At 61.0% G+C, this 20,598-nt stretch overlaps 1 protein-coding gene across 5 annotated transcripts in view; it reads left to right on the top strand.

Moving 5' to 3' along the window:
• Positions 1–15,635, top strand: part of SARDH (sarcosine dehydrogenase) — a 63,282-nt gene extending 47,647 nt beyond the window's left edge. For all 5 annotated transcript variants that reach the window (XM_086684414.1, XM_086684413.1, XM_086684416.1 and 2 more), the window contains 4 exons: positions 10,084–10,246; positions 10,737–10,905; positions 12,545–12,680; positions 14,145–15,635. In XM_086684414.1, the coding sequence (XP_086540540.1) occupies positions 10,084–10,246; positions 10,737–10,905; positions 12,545–12,680; positions 14,145–14,270 (594 nt within the window). In that variant the 3' untranslated portion in view covers positions 14,271–15,635. The remainder of the gene's footprint in view (positions 1–10,083; positions 10,247–10,736; positions 10,906–12,544; positions 12,681–14,144) is intronic.
• The last annotated feature ends 4,963 nt before the right edge of the window (positions 15,636–20,598 follow it).

Here is a 20,598-nt window from a genome sequence, read left to right as displayed (position 1 = left end):
GATGACCGTGGTGACAGTTTTCCGGTCCCTTCCGCTCCCTCCAGGAGCCACTTTGAAAACCCCTGTGGTCGTCTCTCGGCTCCTTGAGCAGCGTCGTGCTTGGGAATAGCCTGGGGATGAGCTCCCCTTGACGGTGGCCCTTTTATGACTCTGATCGTTGACCTACGGCAGGTCCCTCAGAACCGGAACCAGACCCAGACCCAGAGGCGTCCCAGGTACACAGTCCGGGCCCGCTGGGTCATCCCATGGTGGGGTCCTTTGGTAGCTTCTGTCTCCTCGCCGTGCCCCGCGCTGTCCCAGGCCTCTGGTGGGAGGGGCGCAAAAGTTCAGAGCTTGCCAAGCCGGGTCCTGCCTGCGAGAGGCTGGCATCCTCAGCTCACACTGGCCAATTCGGGTTCTCCTCTGAGTCCTGACCAAACCGCAGGATCTAGTCCCGATGCTGACCTTCCTCCCCGCACCTCTGCCCTCTACCACCCAGCCCCTGCGCCCCCACCTGGTTCTAGAATTAATTCCGGGCTTGTTGGCTGGGAGCAACCCCCTCACTGGTGCCGGGCCGTAAGCCGGACCCGGAGGCCCTGGGTTGCGCCCCTCCCTCCTCCACAGCCTGGCTCACAGCCTAGCTGGGGTGGGGGTGGGGGCAGAAAGGACTCGGCAGCACAGCCCCGCCTGCATTGGAGACAGGGCCTGGTCACTCCCCGGGCAGCTGACATGGCAGTGAGGAAGGTCCCAGGAACAGGTTCCCAGGAGGGAGAATGGAGTTGTGGCAGGGCAAGCGAGGGAACACAAGGTGACTCGGGCCTCTCAGCTGGGGAAGGGCCCGGCCCTGGGACAGGGGTCCCCGGGACAGGGGTCCCTCATCCCACGGCCCCCTGACCCCCTTGGCAGGGACGAAAGGAGCACACACCCTGGGGGTGACCAGCACAGGCTTCTTTCTCTCCACTGCCTGGCTAGAAGCGCATAGCGGCTCCTACAAGGGACGTGACAGCCAGAGCCCAGGGCGGGGGGGACGCTGCCTCACTCCTTAGGAAGAGCAGCCAATCTCCAAACACACGGATTTAATGTCCTGCGGGGTCACTCGTGTGTGTGTGTGTGTGTCCTTGGATGCTGCGGGGCCTTTAGGGGGCTGGGCAGTTGGGCGAGTGCAGAGCCCAGAGTCTGCCTGGCGCCTGGCTGTGTCACACGGCCCTCTTCTGGTCCCTCCTCCTCCCTGCTGCTCTGGAGGTCACGTCAAACAGCCTGGAGGTGAGGTCACTGCAGCCTGCCCTGTGGCCTACTGGGAGGACCCCATCCTGCCCTAGGAGCTGGGAGTCCCCCAGGGGGCCTGGTGGGCCCGCTCCTAGACATGACAGAAACGGGGCAAGAACATTCGACGGGTGTGACGAGGGTGGGGTAGGTTGGTGCCCAGCTGGGGCCCCAGACGCGCCGAAATCCCACCTCCGGGTATCCCCTCCCCGGGGCAATGGAGGCGTGGGCCACACGGAGCAAAGGCTGAGGTTCTTTAGTGGTGATGTGACGGGGTTTGCTGACCTCAGAATGGCCCAGGCCCCCTGTTCCAGGATGGTCCAAGCCTAGGGTGCAATGGCCTCCCCATTCACTGTCCAGGAAGGGGAGTGGGGAAGTCAGCCGCTGGCCGGGCCTCAGGCTGCGGGACCTGAGCTGCCCTCGGCCCTGTGGTGGCCTCACAGGCAGGGGGGGTGGGGGGGGGAGGGGCGGGAGCTGGGTCAGCACAGAACCCGAGGGTTTGGGAACAAAGTCACCCCAGTGCTCAACAGAGCTGGGAGCCTCTAGTCTTGCCCTGGCCGGCCTTCTGGGACCACCTCTCCTGGCCCCGGTTTCCCCACCTGTAGCACGAAGCCTGGACGGTGTCTAAAATCCTTTCTGGGCTGCCCTGCAAGTCTGTCCAGACAGCCTGAACTCTGTCTGAATCCAGGGGGATTTCATATTCTCCCAAATAAGATCTCGCCCCGGCTTCAGCACGTACCGACGCCGTATCCCTCCGCCTGAAGAGGTGCTGGGCCAGAGCGTGGGCCGGGCCAAGTTGTACGGGAGGTAATTGGGTTCCAGCCAACCAGATGCAGAAGAGGAATGTGTAGCCGGCAAGGCCTCCTGGTCACAATGTGCGGAATGTTGGGGGCCGGAGCCCCGACCGCAGCCGGGGCCTGGGGCGGCGAGCGGGACCCTGCCACCGCCCACCGTGACCCACACTCACGGCCGACAGACGGGTCGACGACCCTGGCTGAGCCGCGTCCTGGTTTTGCAACAACTCCCCAAGATCTCGGGCCCCCAGCTTCCCTGAGCCTCGCATTCCTAGAGGAAGGGCAGGGAGGAGGGAAGCGTCTCCTTGGCAGGAAACTGACCAGATGTCCTTGCCTTCACATGTTGGCCTCGAGGCCAGCGAGGGTCCCAGTGGGAAGCACTCTCCCAGCGTGGTTACCGGGGGAGACGTGGTGTTCCTGGCGCCTCGGCCGAGGACGGGGGGCCCCCTCTGGAAGCTCGTCACGAGGCCCGTCACGAGGCACAGTGATAAAGTGATTGTCTCCTGAAAATTAATTTCAGGTCAAAAGGAAATTGGATTTCTCCTCCTGACGGTGTGAAGGGCTCGCCGTGGCAGCGTTGGGATTCAATTAGCTCGGGATGGAATGTTCTCCCACCTGCGTGCGTTACGCGGACAGTCGGGGGCTCGGGCCTTCATACAGAGCCGCCCGTAGCTTCACAGAGCCTGTATTCATTTGACAGTGGGGTTTTAGCGGCTGCCTAAGAAGTCGCCTCGCACAACATGCCCAGATTCGTCCGTGGCTCTGGGAAGCCAGGGGGGTGGGGGGCGGGTCCCGTGGGTGTGGTGGAGAAAGCCACCGTGTGGCCACAGCCACTGTTCAAGGCACCCCCTGGGGGACCGGGTGGCTTCTTGCCGTGAAAGCGTGAGGTGAAGACGCGTCTGGATGGCGTCCGGGGCAGGAGCTTCAGAGGTTCTGGAAGCTCCCCTGGGGTAGGGCTCTGTCCTTTCCCTACAGGCAGTGAGTGGTGTTCTCGCTCTACTGTGCTCTGCGGTGTAGACAGCTCAGGGACTATCCAGGGTGGCTTGAAATCTGCGGTTCCAGGGGCGGCTGGCTGGCGAGGTGTGCTTTCCGCTAAGGAGTGCAGGGGCTAGGGTCTGTGGCGCATCCGGCCTTCCGGGGGCCTGGAAGAAGGACCCCGAGGGTTGGACAGCTTCTGTGGAGCTTTTCAGATCCTCAGAAAGGATCAAGTTTTCAGATCCTCAGAAAGGGTCAACTTGTTGTTGACTTGTTGTTGACTTTGTTGTTGTTGTTGACTGATTTTGAGAGAGAGCGTGCACATGGCGGGGTGGGGGGGGGTGCGGGCAGAGAGAGAGGGAGAGAGGGAATCCCAAGCAGGCTCCACACTGTCAGTGCGGAGCCCGATATGGGGCTCGAACTCACGAACCATGAGATCATGACCTGAGCCGAAATGAAGAGTCGGCTCAGTCGCTTAACTGAGCCACCCAGGCGCCCTGAAGGTCAAGTTTTTGACGTGTGATTTGAGCATCATACCTTTTATTTATTCTTATTCTTGGAAATTGGTTTGCACATCCTCTCCTCTCCCACACCCCCACCCCCTTCACCATGCCCCCCAACTCCTGCCATCACCACTATCTTCGTTACCGTAATCACCGTCCCCAGAGCCACCACCCCCACTGCACACCCAGCCTTCTGGACCAGACCGCTGGGGGAAATTGCACATCCCCCCTGCAGATAGATCATTATTAGAATCGAGGATGTCTTGGGAGCCTCCAGGGAGGTTGAAAAATGAAGATCCTTGAACCTATCGCCAACATTTTCTCCCCTATTCCTGGGGGTTCAGGACGCCAGGCCCCTGCAGAGGGCCGCCCATGCTCTGATCTCTGCCCACCCCCTGCCTCCAGGGTCCCTGGGAATCCTCATTTATGTAAGAGATGGCTGAGTTGGGAGGATGTGCATGGGGTGTTGGGGGTGCTGTTACACAACCAAATGCCTGGAAACTTGTAAGACTGCCATGAGCTAATGTGATCTGAAAAGGTTGGACATGCTGGCCTGAGTCCGTGGGCACAGCTGCCGGAGCCCTCCTGCGATATTTACCCGGAAAGGCACACTCCGGGCTTGTTCTGGTGACGCACGTGCCCAGGGCATCCCACGGGAGCCACGTGGCCTCCCCTGCCCAGGGGCCCCTGCGTGGCCTCTGATCTGAGCCGAGGCGGCGGCCCAGCACCTCCCCGGACTCCCGTCCCGTCCACGGAAAGCCGGCGGGAGCGCCCTGAGTCACCAAGCATGGAGGCAAGCTCCTGGATCACGTCTTGCTAGAACCCAAGCACCCAACAATCTTCGAGTGAGTCCGTCAGGGCAGAGAGTGTGGATCTTACGGCACCCGCACGGGCTCTCCACTTGGAAACCCTGGCGGGCCCCCCCCCCCCCCCCGTGTTGCCCGCTTCCCAGTTGCGAGGCCTCCTCCGAGTACTGGGTGGGCTGGTGCCAGCGGGAGAGCCGCGGTGAAATCTGTAGGAAGACTAGTGAGCCACAGTGAAATCACCAGCAGCGGGAGGAGCATTTACACCACGGAAAGTGCTCAGTGCTACAGAACACCCCCCTACCCCACCCCGGGAGATGATTATCAAACATTTCCCGGGACATCAGCGGGCCTGGGGCAAGCGACCAAACTCCCCCTGAGTCCCCGCTTCCTTATTTGGGCCGGTAACACCACTTCCCCCGTGGTGAGCACCCTGCCTGGGGCTTTATGGGGATGATTCTATTGAGTGCTCCCGTGAGCCTCTGAAGGACATACGGGTTTTTATTTTTTTTAATTTTTTAATGTTTATTTATTTTTGAGAGAGAGAGAGAGAGAGAGGGAGAGGGAGAGGGGGAGCCACAGAATCCAAAGCAGGTTCCAGGCTCTGAGTTGTCAGCACAGGGCCCGTCGCGGGGCTCGAACCCACGAACCGAGAGATGGTGCCTGAGCCAAAGTTGAACCCTTGACCCACTGAGCCCTCCTCCCAGGTGCCCCAATGAAGGACATACTGTTATCATCCTGGACTTGCAGAAGAGACTCAGAGGGACATCAGTCACCAGGGGACTTTTTATGTACTTATTTATTTTTTTTATTTTTATTTTTAAAAGTTTATTTTTTTTGAAGGGGGAGGAGCAAGGGGGAGAGAGAGAGAGAGAGAGAGAGAGAGAGAGAGAGGACGAGGGAAAGAATCTTCAGCCAACCTCCATGCTTTGCCCAACGCAGGACTCAATCCCACGAACTGTGAGATCACGACCTGAGCGGAAATCAGGAGTCGGACATTCGACTGACTGAGCCGCCCAGGTGCCCCTGGGGACTCAGATTGAAACCCGAGCTCACGCTCTCGGCCACCGTGGTGCCTGCCGCTTCTGTGGGTGGCTGGCCCGTCATGGACCGGTATCAGCACGAGCGTCTGCTGCCCTTCCCTTGCTCCTGGTACCCAAAACATTAAGAAAGCAGCCACCCGGTCCCCCTGGGCTCTAGGTGCCCATCCATGGGGAAAAGGGTGTTTGTTCTGTTCTTACCATTTTAACCTTTTTAAAGCACGTAGTTCAGTAGTAGTAACTGGATTCACATTGGTGTGCAACAGATTTCCAGGACTTTTTCATCTGGCAAAACTGAAACTCCGTATCAATTAAACACCAACCCCCATTGGCCCTGTCCCCAGCTCCTGGTAACCACCAGCTACCTTCCGTCTCTATGAGTGTGACTAGTTTGATTCCACGGAAGTGGAATCATATAGGACTTGCCTTTTTGTGTCTGGCTTATCTCACTTAGCACGATGGCCTCAAGGTTCATCCGTGTTGTAGCAGGTGTCAAAATCTCCTTCCTTTTATTGGATGATGATATTCCATTGTATGGATAGACCCCAGTTCTATTTATCCTTTCCTCGTTTCTCAGTCGGGTTGTTTTGTTGGTGTTGAGTTGTAGGGCTTCTTTATGTATGCTTGTTATTAACCCCTTATTACATATATGATTTGTAAATATTTCCTCCCCCTCTGTAGGTTGTCTTTTCACCGTTGGCTGTTTCCTTCGATGCACAGACATTTTCGTGTTTGACGTAGCCCCCATTTGACTAATTTTGCTTTTTGTTACCTGTGCCTTTGGTGTCATATGCAAGAAATCATTGCCAAGTCCAATGTCATGAAACTTTCCCCTGTTTCTCCTGGGAGTTTTACAGTTCTAAGACGTACAGTGAGGTCTTTAATCCATTTTGAGTTAATGTTCGTATATGGCGCAAATGCGGCTTCATTCTTCCGCATGTGAAGGTCCAGTTTTCCCAACACGTTTGTTGAAGAGACTGTCCCTTCCCCATTGAGTGGTCTCGGCAGCCTTGCTGGAGATCGTTTGGCCACACACGTGAAGGTTTATTTCTGGGCCCACTTTTCTATTCCATTGGTTTGTTTGTCTGATTTTATGCCAGTACCACACGCTTTTCGATTACGGGAGCTTTGTAGTTAGTTTTGGAATCGGGAACTGCAAGTTTTGCAGCCTTACTCATTTTCAAGATTGCTTTGGCTGTGTGAGGTCCCTTGAGATTCCGTATGAATGCTAGGATGGATGTTTCTATTTCTGCAAAAAGTGTCCCTGGGATTCTGATAGGGATACAGTGAATCTGCACATCGCGTTGGGTAGTATTGATATCATAATGATACTGTGTTCCAATCCATGAACATGGGATGTCTTCCCATTTATTCATACCTTTCTTCGTTTCTTTCGGCAAAGTTTGGTAGACTTCGGTGTAGACGTCTTTTACCTCCATAGTTAGGTTTCTTTTTAAGTATGTTGTTCTTTTTGATACTATTATAAGTGGGGTTTTTAAAAAATTTCCTTTTTGGATTGTTCATTGCTAAGGTATAAAAACCCCATTGATTTTTGTGTGTTGATTTTGAGCCTGTGTTTATTAATTCCAACAGTATCTTGGGGGGCCTTTAGGGTGAGAGAAGGGTCCTGATTTAAGGTCCTTCCTGATGACCTTCCATGATTTTGTGACTTCATCCAGGGCCTGTGGCTCCTGTAAGAGAGTGGGGCTCTCTTTTGCAAGGGGGTTTGCCTCGGTTTGGGGCTTGCTTTTGAAGGCAGTCCAACCCAGTCTTTGCTGGCAGGTGACTGTGTCCCAGGCACCATGCTTCCCCTGAACTTGATGATCAGAAGCACTGTCCTCTCCCATCTATCAGATGGGGACACTGAGGCAGGGAGGAGAGACTGACCAGAGCCCATGATCCAGATATCCTCATTTTTAGCTTTTCCTCTTTATTGTGTGTCCCTGCTCAGAAGAAATGGCACCCCCTCCCCCAAATCCACTGCGTCAGTGGAAACAAATGCAAGATGTCTTGAAAACCAGCAATTCTGTGAACTTAGAAATGCACCTGGGCTTCCCCAAACTCCCTCAATTTGCCAGAAGCAGAGGCCCATCTGCCCCTGTTTTACTCCATCGTTTGGGAAGTATTTATTTAGCACCTACTGTGTGCTGAACCTGTGCACAAGGGTGCAGTAGAGAGCCAGGCAGCCGGCCCCTGGCCCCGGGGAGTGGGGCGGGGGGTGGGGGTGGGGTTCCTGGGAGCCGTGGAAGAGGCTGGGAAGAGGCTTTCCACCGATGAAATCACAGAGCCCCAGGGCCTGACCCTCTCACTTAACTGGGACCGTGCGTGTCTGACACGAACCTGGGCCATTAATGGGGGAGCTTTAAAAATGATTTTTCCTATTTCAAAATGAGATTGGCTTTGAGCCCCAAGCTCCTCCGTGGGCTGTCTAAAATTAGAACCCCGTTGACAGGCAATCTTTGTCAGGGGCCCACGGCTTGCACTAGGGAAGCAGGGAAATGTCAACAGTACGTTTTCTGTGTCGGTTGTGAGTTTTTTGAGAGGCCTGGGCAAATGGCAACTCAGAGCAAATGTTCACTGTTTCCAGAGCTTTCAGAATCCAACCCCTTGGCAGCAATGTGATTAAAGTGTCAGGTTTGTAAGGAGCTGGGTCTGTGCTCGGGAGAGTGGCCTCTGCCCCCTCCTGTGTAGACAGTAATCCACTTGGAGCCGCACAGGCTCACAGCAGCGATGGGGTAGGCTCCTTCCTCCCCGTGAGCTCTGCACTTTGCTGTACTTTCCATGTCCCTCTTGTGACAAGGACGGTCCTGGAGCTGCGGGCTCAGGCCTTACCCCCGGGGACACCATGGACTCGAGGATTTGCCCGAAGGCCAGGAAGCAGGCACTGTGGCTGGGTTGTAAATGACCAGTAAGCAAACCAACCATACAGGACAGGTCACAGGCCAGCGGGCAGGGCGCTGCCCGCTGCTGGCTGTGGCCCCCACACAGCCGCCAGCCTGGTACCCAGAGGCCAGCTGCCCCATCAGAGATGCGTGGCGCCTCTGGGCCTCTGTTTTTGCATCATCCCCTGGATGTTATTTACATGGGTCTCTGCCACCATGTGGGAGAAGTGCTCCAGTGACGGAATGTGTGTGCAGAACGTAGCCCAGGGAACACTGTGTCAACAGCACTGTCCTCTCCGGGGCGTTGGGGACGCACAGTCCCTTGCTGGCCCCTGGGACCCAGCTGTCACTGAAGTGGTCCTCACAAAGGTCCTTTCGACCCCACTGTATGCCCCTCTCTCTCTGTCCTCCCCTGCGCACCTGCTCCAGCTCGGTGCCCTGGCCCCTGCTCTCTGGGAAGGCCTGTCTGCAGCGGGAAGCTCTGTCACCTGCCAGCCGGGCCGGGCGGGCCCTCCCAGGCAGGCACCTTCCTGCCCAACACTTGCCCACCCTGAGCGTGGTTGCCAGAGAACTGGCTTGTGCTTCTGGCTCTCGCCTTCTAAGACTCCAGGCCGGGGCAGGGACGGGGGTGGGGGCAGAGGCTGTGTGTGTCTTCAGAGCCCAGCATCTGGCCAAGGCTGACCAGGCCGGGGAGCAATCACAGTGCCGACTCAGCACCTGTCTGCTTCCCCTCTTGATGTGTCAGAACCCATCGGGTGCAGCCACGGTGACCCCTGAGCTGGGCCACCGACCTCCCAGCAACTCCCCCTCACAGAGAGACCCCAGAGCTTCTTTTTTATTTTTAAGTGATTGATTGATTGGTGTTTATTCTTGAAAGAGACAGAGAGACAGAGAGAGACAGAGTGCAAGCTGGGGAGGGACACAGAAAAGAGGGAGACACAGAATCCGAATCAGGCTCCAGGCTCCGAGCGGTCAGCACAAAGCCCTACGCGGGGCTCGAACTCAAAAACCGTGAGATCGTGACCCGAGCTGAAGTCGGATGCTTAACCAACGGAGCCCCCAGGCGCCCCAGACCTCAGAGCTTCTTAAAACAGACAGAGTCGGGCTCCTGATCCCATTTACAGATGGCGAAATTGAGGCCAGAGGGAGGCCAGGAGACTTGCCAAAGGTTGCTGTGGTGACTGAATGGTGGCCTCCAAAATAGGTGCCTGCGTCCTAGCCCCCCGCCCAGAACCCGAGTGTGGCCTCAGTTAGACGTAGTGTCTTTGACGTTGTGACTCAGGTAAGAATCTTAAGACAGGATCGTCCAGGACCAGGGTGGATCTTGGCTCCAGTGACAAGTGTCCTGATAAGAGACCAAAGTAGACAAGACACAGAGGAGAAGCCGTGTGACACAGAGACTGGAGGGATGTGACCACAAGCCCAGGAAGCGCCTGTGGCTGGAGGAGGCAGGAAGGACCCTCCCCCAGAGCTTCTGGGGGGAGCACGGAGTGCTGCCACCTTGATTTGGGGCCTCAAGCCTCCAGAACTGGGAGAGAACACACTTCTGCTCCTCTAAGTCCCCGGTCTGTGGCCATTTGGTACGGCTGCCCCGGGACACGTGCACAGTGACTTAAAAGAGTGAGGCCTGGGAACCGTGTGTCCGCTTTCTCCTGCTCCCAGTGCTGACACCCCTCTTTCCCCCTAGAGATTTCCAGAGCAGTCTGGAGCTCTGTCCTTGGAGACCCCATCCCTGTGTGTTGGGCGGCCAGGGCCGGGGCCAGCTAGTGAGAATGGTGACAGTAGGCGCTCGACCTGGGTCGCCTGACCCTAGCCTGGGTCTGAGTCGTGCCCTGTGCCCCCAGGTGCGGGCCATGAGGCTCTCCTTCGTGGGGGAGCTGGGCTGGGAGCTTCATGTGCCCAAGCCAGCCTGTGTGCCCGTGTACCGGGCTGTGATGGCTGCAGGCACCAAGCACGGCCTCGTCAACGCCGGGTACCGGGCCATCGACTCCCTGAGCATCGAGAAAGGTGTGTGTGGGGCCCACAGGGCGCCCCCGGGCTGCCCGGAGCCACGCTGCAGGTGGGGGGGCGGGGGGTGTCGGCCCCTGTGCTTCTTCCCTGCCCCACTCCCCTTCCCGCCTGCCCCTTTCTGTCGGCCTCCCCAGCCTTCCCCCCACCAACCCCTGCACTGCCCACAGACCGTGGCTTCCACGCAGGCCTGGGGCCGGGGCTGGGGTCCCTGACAGCAGCACTTGGAGGGCGAGGGGGAGGGGTGCTTGCCCAGCCTTGGGGGAGCGGGGCCGGAGCTGGGTTTGGACTGGGTGCCTGGGTTTCCCCAGGGGGTTGGAAGGATGTGAGGGCAGGGCTGCTCGGGTCCCTCCCTGACAGCTCACCGGCAGGGCAGAGGCTGGAAGGGGCATCTGCTCCCGGGGCCTCGCCCAGGGGACCTTCTGCAGGTGCAGGAGCAGCCCGCCCCCCACGTCTGCTGGGCACCGACCCCAGGGTGTCCTCCCCGCAGGCTACCGGCACTGGCACGCAGACCTGCGCCCCGACGACAGCCCCCTGGAGGCGGGCTTGGCCTTCACCTGTAAGCTCAAGTCAGCGGTCCCCTTCCTGGGGCGGGAGGCCCTGGAGAAGCAGCGGGCCGAGGGCCTCCGCCGACGTCTGGTGTGCTTCACGGTGGACGAGTGAGTGGCCCGTGGTCCTGCGTCTGTCCGTCCAGTAGGACGGGGTCAGCAGGGCCCGAGGGGACCCGGGGGGGGGGGGGGGCTGGGACACACCCTGCTCACACACAGCTTTTGAAAGACAAAGGTGCCGCCAGGCCACCTCCCATGGGTGGACCCGGGCTGAGGGCCCAGCTTCCCGGTCACCATGTGGTGACTTCTCACCATGTTCCGGTTAAATCCCCCCCACGACAGATGGTGGAGGGAAGGCCAGGCCGCGGCCTGGAGACCTGGGGTGCCAAGGGACAGGGTAACCCAGCCGCAGGAAGGAGAGCCCGTTCCGGGGACTCGACCCCTCCATTTGCCCCCGGAGCGGGGGAGCTCTGAGCAGGTGGCTCAGTTATGTCCTCGGGATCTGGCCCATGCTGTCCCAGGATTCCACCTGGGCGGGTGACTCTGAAATGACAGTCCCAGGCTGGTGTCTTCGCGGGAACCTGGGTAGCAACGGTCTCCAGGACGGCGGCTCCACTTTGCTGATTTGCGGCTGACAGGCTCCCACGAACGCGGCCATTCTCCCGGATTTCTGGAGCCATCAACAGAAGTGTCAGGAGACATGAGGGGGGGGCAGAGGGGGAGCCGAGCTGTGGCTTGTCATCGCCCTGCTGCTTCTCCCCGGGCTCCGGTCAGACCGGCCCCCCCGCACGCCGCTTTGTCCACCTGCTGGGGAGCAGCCCAGGCTCCAGTTTGGGGGTGCAGACGGAGCAGAGCCCTGCGGAGCCCCTCTGCCACCTGGCCCTCCGGGAAGCACCTGCAGCCTGATGTCTGTCTGGCTCCGGGAGCCTCCGATGCACCCGCCACAGCCCTCCGGCCCCGCTCGGGTGTTCTCTGCAGGGCCACCAAGGCAGCCAGGGCGGTTCCGGTCCTGAGGAAGGACACGGCCAAGATGCCCCCTACCCCGGCCTGTTTCTTCACGTGCAAACAGCATGTGCCCCACAGGACCGGGTGGGACGAAAGGGCAGGGATTTGCCGCGGAACCGCCGTCTGTCCCACCCTCTTCCCTCATTCACTCGGGGCCCAGAGCCAGAGGCTCCCACGCCTCGTCCCCGCGCCTTTGCCCAGGGCAGGATCCACACTGCTGTGCCACCCTCTCCTGGGGGGCGGCCGGCCCCGGGCACCCGTCAGGCTCTCCACAAACATCGACCCAACACCCAGAGGCACGAGTCTGCAGAGATTTGCACTAAATATGCCAGGCACTTCCGGGCGCTGGAGCATCTGTGATTGTAGTCTAATCTCTGCGCTTTCTCTTCTGAATTTTCAGAAATGTTATAGTCTGCATTCATGCTAAAGAAAAGTCCTTTTGATAGATAATGCAGCGTTCTGTGGAGAAAGAACCACGGTAAAACAAGCCTCGGGGGCATAAGGCTTTCAATTATTCAGAAGTCAAGGAAAAGCAAGTTAAACGGCGGGCCTTTCCCAAATACCTGGGGTCTGTCCCTGCAGACGCAGAAGTCAGGGCCCGGCAGTGGTCTGTTCTCGTTCGGGCATCCGCTTGGACGCTGTGCCTGGCGACCTGGGGGCCAGGCACTGGGATGGCTCCAGGCCCCAGGGCGCGGGTGTCCCCCCTGGGGGCTCCGGGGCCCCAGCTCTCTCTTGCTTCTTCCAGAAAAGTGCCCATGTTCGGCCTGGAGGCCATCTGGAGAAACGGCCAGGTGGTAGGCCACGTCCGGAGGGCTGACTTTGGGTTTGCCGTTGACAAGACTCTCGCCTACGGCTACATCCGGGACCCCAGCGGCCAGTCGGTGAGTCCGCCCCACCCCCCACCCTGGCTCCGCCCAGGGAAGCTCGGCTCCCCGCCAGGCTCCCTGTCAGCGCCCCATTGCCGCCTGTACCCCTGCGCCACGCTGGACCTGGGCGACCGGGCGCGGCGAGGTCGCGGTTGATGGGGCCGCGTCTCTGGCGGGGTCAGTGGCTAGTTCTGTATTTTCTCTCTGAAAAAATCCGACTTTGGGAGCTCCAGGCTTCTCTTGGTCAGAAGGAGGCTCTGGGCCAGGGCTAACGCCCTCTGCTCCTGGAGCCAGAGACCCAAACCTCGAGGCTGGGGTGGGCGCCAGGGAGAGCAGAGGCCTGGACCTCATCCTCCCAAGAGCGCATTCCTCTCCTCTCTTTCCTCGTCCCACATGTGCCTGCACACGCATGTACGCACACGTGTACTCGCGTACGGACACATGCAGCCATAGACACGTTTTGCCACGTGACCATTTGTAAACCCCCGTGACCCGCACTGAGCCCGGCTCCTCCCTGCACATTGGCAGGGGGCGCAGAGGCAGAGAAAGGGCCCATTGAGGGCCTGCAGGGGTCAGAGCCCGGGGAGGGGGCTCGAAGCACTTGCCAGACTGGCTGGCTGGTCACGAGGGTGTCAGTGGCATGGGCTGGATGCCGTGACGCGAGCGAGTGGGGGGGGAGCTCACTGCCGTAGCACCTTTGTGGCTGGGCCTGCTTGCCTTGCTCCCTGGAGTTCTGCACCAGCCCTGTGGCAGCTGGGAAACTGAGGCGCTGAAAGGCTCTGGCCGTGGGGGCTGAGATGCTCACCCAGTGGGGGCTGAGCTTTCCAGCCTCAGCCTTAGACACTTGGAGGACCCCAGGCTGCAGCTCCCCCCATGTGCGGCCAGCAGAGGCCCCAGAGGGAGATCCACTTGGAAGAATGAGCAAGGAGGAAGCGGGTGTGAGTCAGACCAGCCCAGGCAGGGGTGCCAGGGACGTGCCAGGCCTGGTATGTAGGCCTGGGCAGGGGGCTCCCACCCTGGGCCTCTGGGGGTCCTGGGACCTGGGCTGCCTGTCCTGCATTGCTAGGAGAGAAGAGATCTCTAGGAGCAGAGCCCACGGTGCCTTGCCCACGGCTGGCCCTGGGTGCGGCCCCTGTACTGAGAGGGCAGGATCCCCATGCGGAGCCAGTGTGCCCAGGGTCTAGGCACATGGTCCTTTTCCTGTTCCCCGGTTTCGCAGGGATCCACACTTTCTGCAGCTGGAGGTGTCCCCACGGGCTGCCAGCCTGCGGCTCTGCTGGGGCCCCAGGCGGTCAAGTCCAATCAGGGCTCCTACGGGCTCAGGGCGGTTGTTGGATTCAGAGGAGGGCCCGTGGCGCAGAGATGGGTTGGCCCAGAGGGAACAGGTGAGGCCGAGCCCGCCCTCCGGGAAGCAGGTAGATAGGAGCCCAGCACCCGCCAGGTAACGGGTGACCCACACCCCCTCGTGTTCTGCAACAGGTCTCTCTGGACTTTGTGAAGAGTGGTGACTATGCTCTGGAGCGGATGGGGGTGGCCTACCCTGCCCGGGCTCACCTGAAGTCTCCCTTCGACCCTGACAACAAGAGGGTGAAGGGAATCTACTGACCCCCCCCCCCCCCGCGGGGCGGAGCCTCGGGGCATCAGGAGGCTGAGACCTGCTCCGTCCCTCGCTGACCCTCCCCACGGGGCCTGCCGCCCTGGCCCAGGACTGGACCCGGCCAGAGCAGGGGTCCTCCCCGCCCTCCTAGTGCAGAGCTGCTCGCCCCCCAAACAGATACCACCCGAGCGGACAGGAGACCCAGAGGGCCCGTCCTATGGTCACTGACCGGAGGCTGGCCTCTAGTCCACCCCTACCCCCCAAAACAAAGCTGCAAGGTCTTGGGCTCAGGGAGCGTGCCATGTGGCCCTCTAGAAGCTTCTGAGAAGGTGTGTAGTTAACCCCTAGTAAGCCCAGTATAGAAGCAGGGAAGCAAAGGGGTCTGCCCGGTATCCCAGACCTGCCTGACGAGCAGACTGTCCAGAGCGGAGCACCGCTGGAGAGTTTCCAGGTGCATCTGGAATTAGGGACGGAGTGAGGACTGTTTAGTACTGTCTGCCTCGGGCGCAGTTTAAAGGCAGAGAACAGGGGTGCCAGCTTGGCTGGGTCCCTGCGGCCAGGCCGTTGGGCAGGATGGTCCGTTCCCCAGAGGCTGGCAGAGGAGGGGATCCAGGAAGCCAATTCTTCCTGCCTTGACCTGTTTCTCACACGGGAAAGCGTTCTGAGCACCACCAGCTGGTGAAATAGGTGAGCAGAAGCAGGGCGTGGGAGGGGTGGGTCTCACATCGGTGCCCTCCCTTGCCCATGCAGAAGCCCCACCTCCTGCCTCAGTTTCCCCAAGAGCACGTTGTTCGCTAGGTCCGTGAAGGAGTTGCCGGGTGAGAACCCGACAGACCCCTCCTGCCTTGTGGCCTCTGTCCTTGCTTTGTGACTGGGACGTGGCTCCCGCCTCCCCGCTCTCTCCACTTGTGGCCCCGGGGAAGGGCCTCGCACAGGGTCTTTAAAGGGGTGACTCCCCTGCACCCCTTCTCTGGGCCTTCAGAGCTCTCTAACATCTGCCTGTGTGACCCTCCTCCCTGCCTTCCTGGCCAGGATAAGCGTGTGTCCCGCCCCGTGCCCCCGTCCCCGGTCCTTCCCCCGTCACCTCTCCGGCTCACCCCAGCAGGATCTCGGCGCCCACCGGGCAGCCCGGGGGCAGCCCATGCGGCCTTGCCCGGCATGCCTGACTCTCTGGGGAGCAGAAGGTGGCGGGTGTGGGGGGGACAAGGAGGACAGGGTCCCCTCAGACGCTCGCAGGAAGCCACATGGTCACTGGGGCAGGGGGCAGTCCCTGGCGAGCCCTGGCTGCTTTCAGATGCTCACATGGTACACAGCCCCACCATGGACCGCGCTGGAACAGGTCAGGCTAATAAAGTCGAAGTCGTGGGAAGATGTTTGGGTTTCACATGGCCTTTGGAAAGCTCTTCGGCCCCCTCGCCAGACCACAGGCTGCGGAGCTTGGGCCTCCAGGGCTTTGCGCGCCTCCGGCAGAGGAGACCCGGAGACCTGTAGCCTCCCGGCTCACACGCAGGCCTGGCTCCCGCGTGAGAGAGTCGGTGGACCCCGAGGGGCCAGAAGTGGAGAGGAGGGGGGACGGCTTCCCAGAAGGCCTGGCCTGCTTCCCCAGGCTCCGCGGTTTGGCCCCAGAGCCCTGGATTGGGCCGGGATACATGTTCCCCCCACAGCCTGTCCTGGGTAGGGGGAGGCTAAGTGTGAGGGGCGGGGGGCGATCCAGGTTCCCATCTGACCGCTCCCTCAGGGGCTGAGCTCAGAGACAGGAGCTTTGACTCGAGCCCTCGCTGTTGGTACGTTTGCTTCTCTGCCGCGGGGAAATAACCCGGCCCCTCCGGGGAGGGCATCGGGTCACCACGTGGGAGAGGCCAGGGAGCCACCTCCCAGGCTCTCCTGCCAGCCGCAGGAAGGTCCAGGCAGGGCCACAGCCCCGGACGTGCAGCCTCGGTGGCTTAGGGCAGGGTGCGTGCGTTCCCACGCCAGTGTCCCCGGACCAGTCCTCTCTCACCCCTGGTCTAGACACCTGTTGCCCTGTTTTTGAAGGTTTTACTGGACGACACCATGGCCCTCACGGTGGCTGAGCACCGCCTTTCAGGAACTCTGGGCTGAGCTTGGCTGGGAGTCGAGAGGAGAGGGGCCCTCAGACTCAACCTGTGTGCTGGCCCCAACCGTCCCTGGAGCTCAGGGGGCCCCGGGGCGGGGGGCGCAGTGCCCCCCCGGGAGGGCAGGTGGGGAGGCCCCTGCTTATGTGCCGGTCTTGCTGGGCTGCCGGAGACGGCTCGGGTCCGCAGTGGCTCGTGCATCAGGCGGCTGGCCCGCCACCTCTGGTCTTCCAGGGGTGAGTGGGGAGGAGCCCAGCTGGCAGGGAGGAGGTGCCCGCCTCCCCAGGGGGGACCAACGGCCCTGGCAGTAGAATGCCCGGGTGACTCCCAGCTCACTCCATTCCCAGGTGCCTCACATGCCCGGAGCTGGCACGCGCCCTCCTCCCTCCAGCACGGCAGATAGAAGGGACAACGGAAGTGCTGGGGAAAGAGAGGCGCTAGAATCATACCCCGAGTGACTGTGGACAAGCAGCCCATCGTGTGCTAAGGTCCTGGGGTGGGTCTGACCTGCCGTGTGACCAGGGCCAGGATCATGCCTCATCTGGGCCTCAGCCAGGCCATTTGCAAATGGGAGGTGGGGGGGGGGGGCAAGGTCCTTATGTTCCCCACCCTGCCCCAGCTTGGGGACACCCCCGGTGGGGCTCCTGCCTGCCGAGGACCCTCCCTGCTCCGGTGGGAGCACCGTCTAGTCCGGATGGGGCCTGAGTGCTCATCTCTTCCCCACACCCACCATGAGAGGATGCGCAAGAGGCCAGGGGCACCTGGGCACAGGACGAGGGGTGGGAAGACAGCGTGTGCCACAGCATCAGGCCTCCGGGCTGCCGGCCTGGTTCTTCTGAACGAGTCCTGGTGTCCCTCACCGTCTCACTCAGTTTCTAGCATTTGCCGGTGAATCTCCTCGGCTCTCCCCTCTGGGCACATCTGGAGCCTGACCCCCTCTCCCGCCCCCACGGCTACCACCTGGCTCCTGGTTACTGCACCGGCCTCCACAGGCCACTGCCTCCCCCCCTGCAGCCTCTCTGGCCTCTCAACTTCCCGCGGCCCCCCCCACCCCCGCTCAGCCGTGCCCGCCTCCCCCCTGTTCCCCACCGCACTGCACCTCGCGGCCTTTGCTCTCTCGGACTCCCCTCCTCACCTCCTTCAGGACTTTAGCATCGCTTTCTCCTTTCCCAACAAGCCTGTCCCCAGTGGCCACCCACATGTCCCGCTCTACTCGATGCTCACTGCTATCTGCATATTGTTCGCTTCCTTATTGTCTGTTGACCATCTGTACCCTCGCCCCCACCCATGAAAGCCGGGAGGGCCCCACGTTCTGTTCAGGGTCCAGCCCCAGAGCCTCCCCCAGGGCCTGCCCCACAGCTGGGACTGAATGGGTAGCTCAGACCAGAGGCAGGAGAGGGGAGGGTGGGGGGGTGGCGAGACCCAGGACCGCGGGGACTGGGGGACAGTGGGGCCACCTCGGGGGCAACTGTGATGCTCCTGAGTCCGTTCTGGGTCCAGACCTCCTCTGTTTATGAGCAAATGTGCTGAGGGCGGCTTCCTCACCCCATTCAAGTCAGGTTTTCAAGGGGGCCACCCCCCCCCCCAAAGTTCCGAATCTCAGAGGGAGAGCTTCCTGGATTCTAGTCTAGAATCTTCCCTTGAAGGCTCCCCGAGTCCCTGTTAAGAATCTTCCACAAAAACAGAAGTTTCTGGCCTGGGACTCCCGGGACACAACGGGCTGCCTTCCATCCCAGAACCTCCCAAAAAATCAGGGAAACGTGGAGTGTGTGCGTGAGGCTGGTGGGTGTGTGTGGAGAAAATAGAACGGTGCGTGTCCCAGGGAGACTGTTGGTGGTTTTCAGTGCATGTCACAAGGGCTAGAGGGGGACTAAACGGGGGTGCTTTGTAATCAGAAGCTTTGTCTTTCGCTGCAGCGGAGCGGAGAGAAGGTGGGGGCACCAGGGATCCTTGGGACTCAGTTTCTCCGTCCGCACGACAGGATGGGTGGGCGGGGGGGGGGCGGGGGCCGGGGACCAGGAGAGCCATTGGCAGCTGGGGGAGCCTGTCCCTGCGGGACATTTGGGGACCTGTGGGAGCATTCTGCTGGTCACGATGGGGGGCGCTGCTGAGGCTTTGCACGGGGTGGGGGTGGGGGCCCAGGAGGCCAATCCTTCTGCAGCGTGAAGGACCATCCGGCTGCTCTTTGCAGAGCCAGCCGGGGCCGGGCCCGCTGCGGCCCATCGGGCATGTGTCCTCCCCTCCCCACCGCTCAGTGAGGCTGGTGCTGTCTGGGACCGCAGCCCCGGGGGACAGCGCAGCCCGGGGGAACCTGCTGCGATGAGCCAGTGCACTCTATCCGTGCAGTATCGCAGCCACGGCCACATGTAGCTGAAATGTGGCAGGTGTGACCGAGAACCCAAATGTTCCCTTGTATATCATTTTGATTCATTGAAAATTATGCTTGAATAGCCACATGAGGCCCCTGGCCACCGGGCAGCACAGCCCTGGAGCGTCCTGGGGCCAGCTCAGGCAGATACACCTGCTCTGGCTGGAGCGTGCAGACTGAGAACGCCCGCCCCCCACGCCGCCCCCCTCCGGACCCTCTCAGCATCAATCCTGCGTGAGCACACCTCGGCCTGGGACTCAGGTCACTTCACAGCTGCCCGGTCATGCCACCCTCGCAGCCCCTGCCCCTCAATGGGCAGCAAGGGAGACGGGCCCAGAGAAGGAAAGCGGCTGGCCCAGGGCCACACAGCAGAGAGAGGAATGGGAACCCAGGCTGCTAGACCCTCACTCTTCCTCCACTGGACTGCTCAGAAGAGCCCCGAGGGTCATTCGAAGGACTTGGACCAAAGTAGTAGCCTCGCCCTGACGGGCTGCTTTTAGGTAATAAACCATTTCTCCCAGATGCCCTTGCCAAGTCCTTGCGGGGCACAGGGATGGTGCCTGTTGCCCAAGGAAACGGAGGTGGAGAGGCCAGACTCTCCAGTTGACGCATCCGGGCTGGCTGCTGGGCGGCACGGCTCCCGCTGGGTGACCACAGCACCGAAGTGTCGGGCTCTATGCCTCAGTTTCCCTTCCTGCCCACGGGAGCAGAAACAGCTATGCCGTGGGGTTGCCGGGCGGGCTGGCACAGAGCCAGTGTGCGCACGGTGGCGGCTCTTAGCAAGAACGGGGGTGCAACAATCCAGGCGGGGCTGGGTGGAGGGGCAGGGGCCGGGCGGGATGCACGCAGGGGTCCCTGCGGGAAGCGCACAACAGGCTGTCCTGGGGGCACGAGGCAGACGAGCCTGAGAGGGTGAAAGTGAGTGACGTGGTGGGGGGAGGGGCTGGCATCTGTGTGGCAGAAGGTTCTGGACGGGTGCGATTTCCCTATGGCCACTAATCCGCCGGGGACCCTGGGTGAAGCGTTTCTCCTCTGGGGAGATTGGGAGGCTCAAGTGCTGTGTCGGGGCTGGGGGCTCAGGACGAAAGTGATGGTGGCCAGGAAGGGCCCAGTGGGTGTGAGGCTGGCTCGCCGTGGTCTGTGGGGCCCCCTGGCACCCTCTCCCACAGCCCCGGGCTGGCCAGGACCCTTGTCCCCGCTGGCAGTCATCGTGCTCAGAGGGAAGGGGTCTTCCTGGGCCTGGGTGTGCTCCAGGCCACCTTCCCGAGGCCCGCCTTTGCAGGGAGGGGCCTCCCCTCCACCTGTCATCCCAGACTGTGAAGGTGACAGAGGGCCGGCCGGCCCTCCAGCCTCTGTCGGGAGATCGTGCCCTGTGACTTACGGCGCAGGGAGCCATGATTTATACGACGCACTGCAGTGTCTGGGCCCATTTGTTCGCGCCTGTAATGAAATGGCCCTCAGGAGGAGAGGCCGACGGGTTCTGAGCGGGGAGGCCCGGGAGGCCCATCCATCACCCTCTTGGTCCCCTAGAGGCCGTGCAGCGTTTTTGCTGAACTGGCTGAACAGAGCCAAGTCCGTTAGTCCCTGCAGAAACCATCAGGGAGCCAAACGCGGCCTCAAATGGGAGGCAGCGCAGAGGGGACGAAGGCGGAGACTGGCCCAGGACGCGTGGGGCGCGTACCGGCTCCTCCAGGGGCGGGGCGCCCGCCGTGGAAAGGAGGCTCAGACGAGGCCTCCTCCCGTGGGGGCGGTGCCCCTAGGCGCCGGCCCGCGTGTGAGTTTCATGGTCTCGTTCACCCAACGGCGTGGGCCCCATTTGCTAGATGAGGAGACTGAGGATCAGGGAGGTGGAGTGACCCACCCCAGTCCCACCTC

The sequence above is a fragment of the Puma concolor genome, chromosome D4 (genome assembly GCF_028749965.1).
Source record: "Puma concolor isolate L17-30 chromosome D4, mPumCon1.1.hap2, whole genome shotgun sequence".
Taxonomy (NCBI): domain Eukaryota; kingdom Metazoa; phylum Chordata; class Mammalia; order Carnivora; family Felidae; genus Puma; species Puma concolor.
Note: the sequence above shows the minus strand (reverse complement) of the source record. Positions and strands in the feature narration are given on the sequence as shown.